The sequence below is a fragment of the Eurypyga helias genome, unplaced genomic scaffold, assembly GCF_000690775.1.
Source record: "Eurypyga helias isolate BGI_N326 unplaced genomic scaffold, ASM69077v1 scaffold25572, whole genome shotgun sequence".
Classification (NCBI taxonomy): Eukaryota; Metazoa; Chordata; class Aves; order Eurypygiformes; family Eurypygidae; genus Eurypyga; species Eurypyga helias.
In genome coordinates, this window is record NW_010235653.1 from 1 (window position 1) to 1,972 (window position 1,972).

The 1,972-nt window shown below is 60.4% G+C and overlaps 1 protein-coding gene across 1 annotated transcript in view; it reads right to left on the reverse strand.

Moving 5' to 3' along the window:
• Positions 1-239: 239 nt before the first annotated feature.
• Positions 240-1,972, reverse strand: part of LOC104506035 (nucleolar and coiled-body phosphoprotein 1-like) — a gene marked incomplete at both ends in the record, with an annotated part of 17,692 nt that continues 15,959 nt past the window's right edge. The window contains 2 exons of the mRNA XM_010146838.1: positions 240-800; positions 1,791-1,967. Coding sequence (XP_010145140.1) covers positions 240-800; positions 1,791-1,967 — 738 coding nt within the window. The remainder of the gene's footprint in view (positions 801-1,790; positions 1,968-1,972) is intronic.

The window sequence follows — 1,972 nt, forward strand, 5'->3', positions numbered from 1 at the left end:
CCTGCCGTGCCGGATGCAGGACGGGGAGCGGGAGAGCCCTGCGACGTGGCCTGGCGTAAGAAATGCACCTGAGCGGGGTGCGAGAAGCCTGGCAGCGGCTCTGGGTGGGCTGGAGGGAAGCAGCCGAGCGGGAAGCTAACGGGAGAGCGGGTACTACTTACAAGGCCCCGCAGCAGAGGCTGAACACGCGTCGGCTGCAAGGACCTGCTGCGCGTCAGCCCCAAGCGAGGGATGCTTACTTTTAGCGGATTTTTTCTTTTCCTTGCTGCCTGGCAACTTCTCCGGGTCCCCAGATGCTCTCCTCTTTTTCTTTTTGGGTGCTTCTTCGGCAGCCTGCCCTTTCCGCTTCTTCTCCTTGGGCTGCCCAACTGCCCCATCCTCTCCTGGCCGTTTCCGCTTCTGAGACAATTTCTGCTTCTTATTCTCTTTGTCTTTGCACTTGGATGCTTTCGCAGCCTTCTCTGCCGCCGAGGGGCATTTCTTCTTTTCCTTCTTTTTCTCCTTTTTCTTGTTCTTCTTCTCTTCCGACCCTTCCAGTGTTTGCACTGCAGGAACTTTGGCAGCAGTGGTGACCTCGGATTCGCTCCCCGAGCTCGACTCTTCCGACTGGGGGATGGAGAGGAGTGCATGTGATGTCGGGGTCACCTGAGCCGCTTTTGCTCCCACATCATTCTCCTTCACGGCCAGGGCTTTCTTGGCTGGGGAAGATTTGAGGTTAGCTAGGCCTGGCTCCGCTTTTCCTGCCACCTTCTCTTTGTTGGAGGCTCCTGTGGATTCCTGCCCCGGAGGGGGGTTGTTTTCTGCAGAAACAACAAGAGAGAAGACAACTCAGGGAACACTCGTTACACAGACCACAGAGCTACCGGAGGATGGAAAGCGCTTGAGTTGGAAGAGGAGCCTCGGGGTCTCCCTCAAAAGCGAAGCCTCCTGGCCTTCCCTACAGCACAGACGCCCGAGATCAAACCTGGCAAGGGAAGTGGGTGACAACAGCCTTGGCCACATCCATGAGAACAGGGACTAGAGGAAACCGTAGCACCAGACGCGTGAGGGCGGATCAGAGCGGTCCTTCCCCGGGACTCCACTCCCTGTAAGCCAGGGACTTCCCGTGGCAGAGAGGGTAGCACAGCACCACGTTTAACCATCACCAGTGGCCTATCGCCCAGCACCCGGGCCTTCTCAGACCTATACACAGCTCTGACCTCAGCACGACGTAACGATGTGCCCAAGAGCCAACAGACCCATTTGAGACTCCACAGCGGGCCAGAGCCCGCAGCCAGAGCCGATCTCGGGGTCAGAGCGGGAGCAGGTTCCCGCTCAGCGCTTCACAACTGGCCCACACTGCAGGGCAATAGGGAAACTGCAGGACATTTTGTTTCTCCGGAGGTCTTCCCGCTCGCTTCCCCTCCTCTGCTCCCCAGACACGCTACGCAGCCCAGAACGACCAAGGGAAGGCTCGAATGCCGGCGCTGGACAGCGGACGTTCCTCAGGCCGTGTCTGCAGGTTCCCCCGCAGCACACCAGTGCCGCAGGAGCAGGTTGTAGGGAGAGCCCTACGCACTGCCCTGAACGGCACCAATGATGGCCGTTGAAGCAGGAGCTGAAGAGGCGAGGGCAGGGCGCAGGCAGCACAGGAGGGGTGTTGATATGAGGGCCGCGCAATGGGCAGGGGAAGCCAGCAGATGGCAGCAGCACCCCATGCTGCCGGGCCCTGCGGTGGAGAAGGGGGCCTGCCCCAGTGTCACCAGCACGGCTTTCCTCCTGGGCACGGCAGATTCCCAGTGCAAACCCACCTGCTTTGTGGTTTGCAGCCCCCTGGTCGATGTCCGTGTCGGAGTCGCTGCTGGAGCTCTCAGCCGGGGCTGCTTTCCCAGGGGTCTTGGTGAGGGAGTTCGCTGCGGTCACGGCTGCTTTCCCTCGCCCCACTTTGCCTCCCGGCTGGGGGGGGAACTTATTTGGTGGTCTCGGGGCTGGT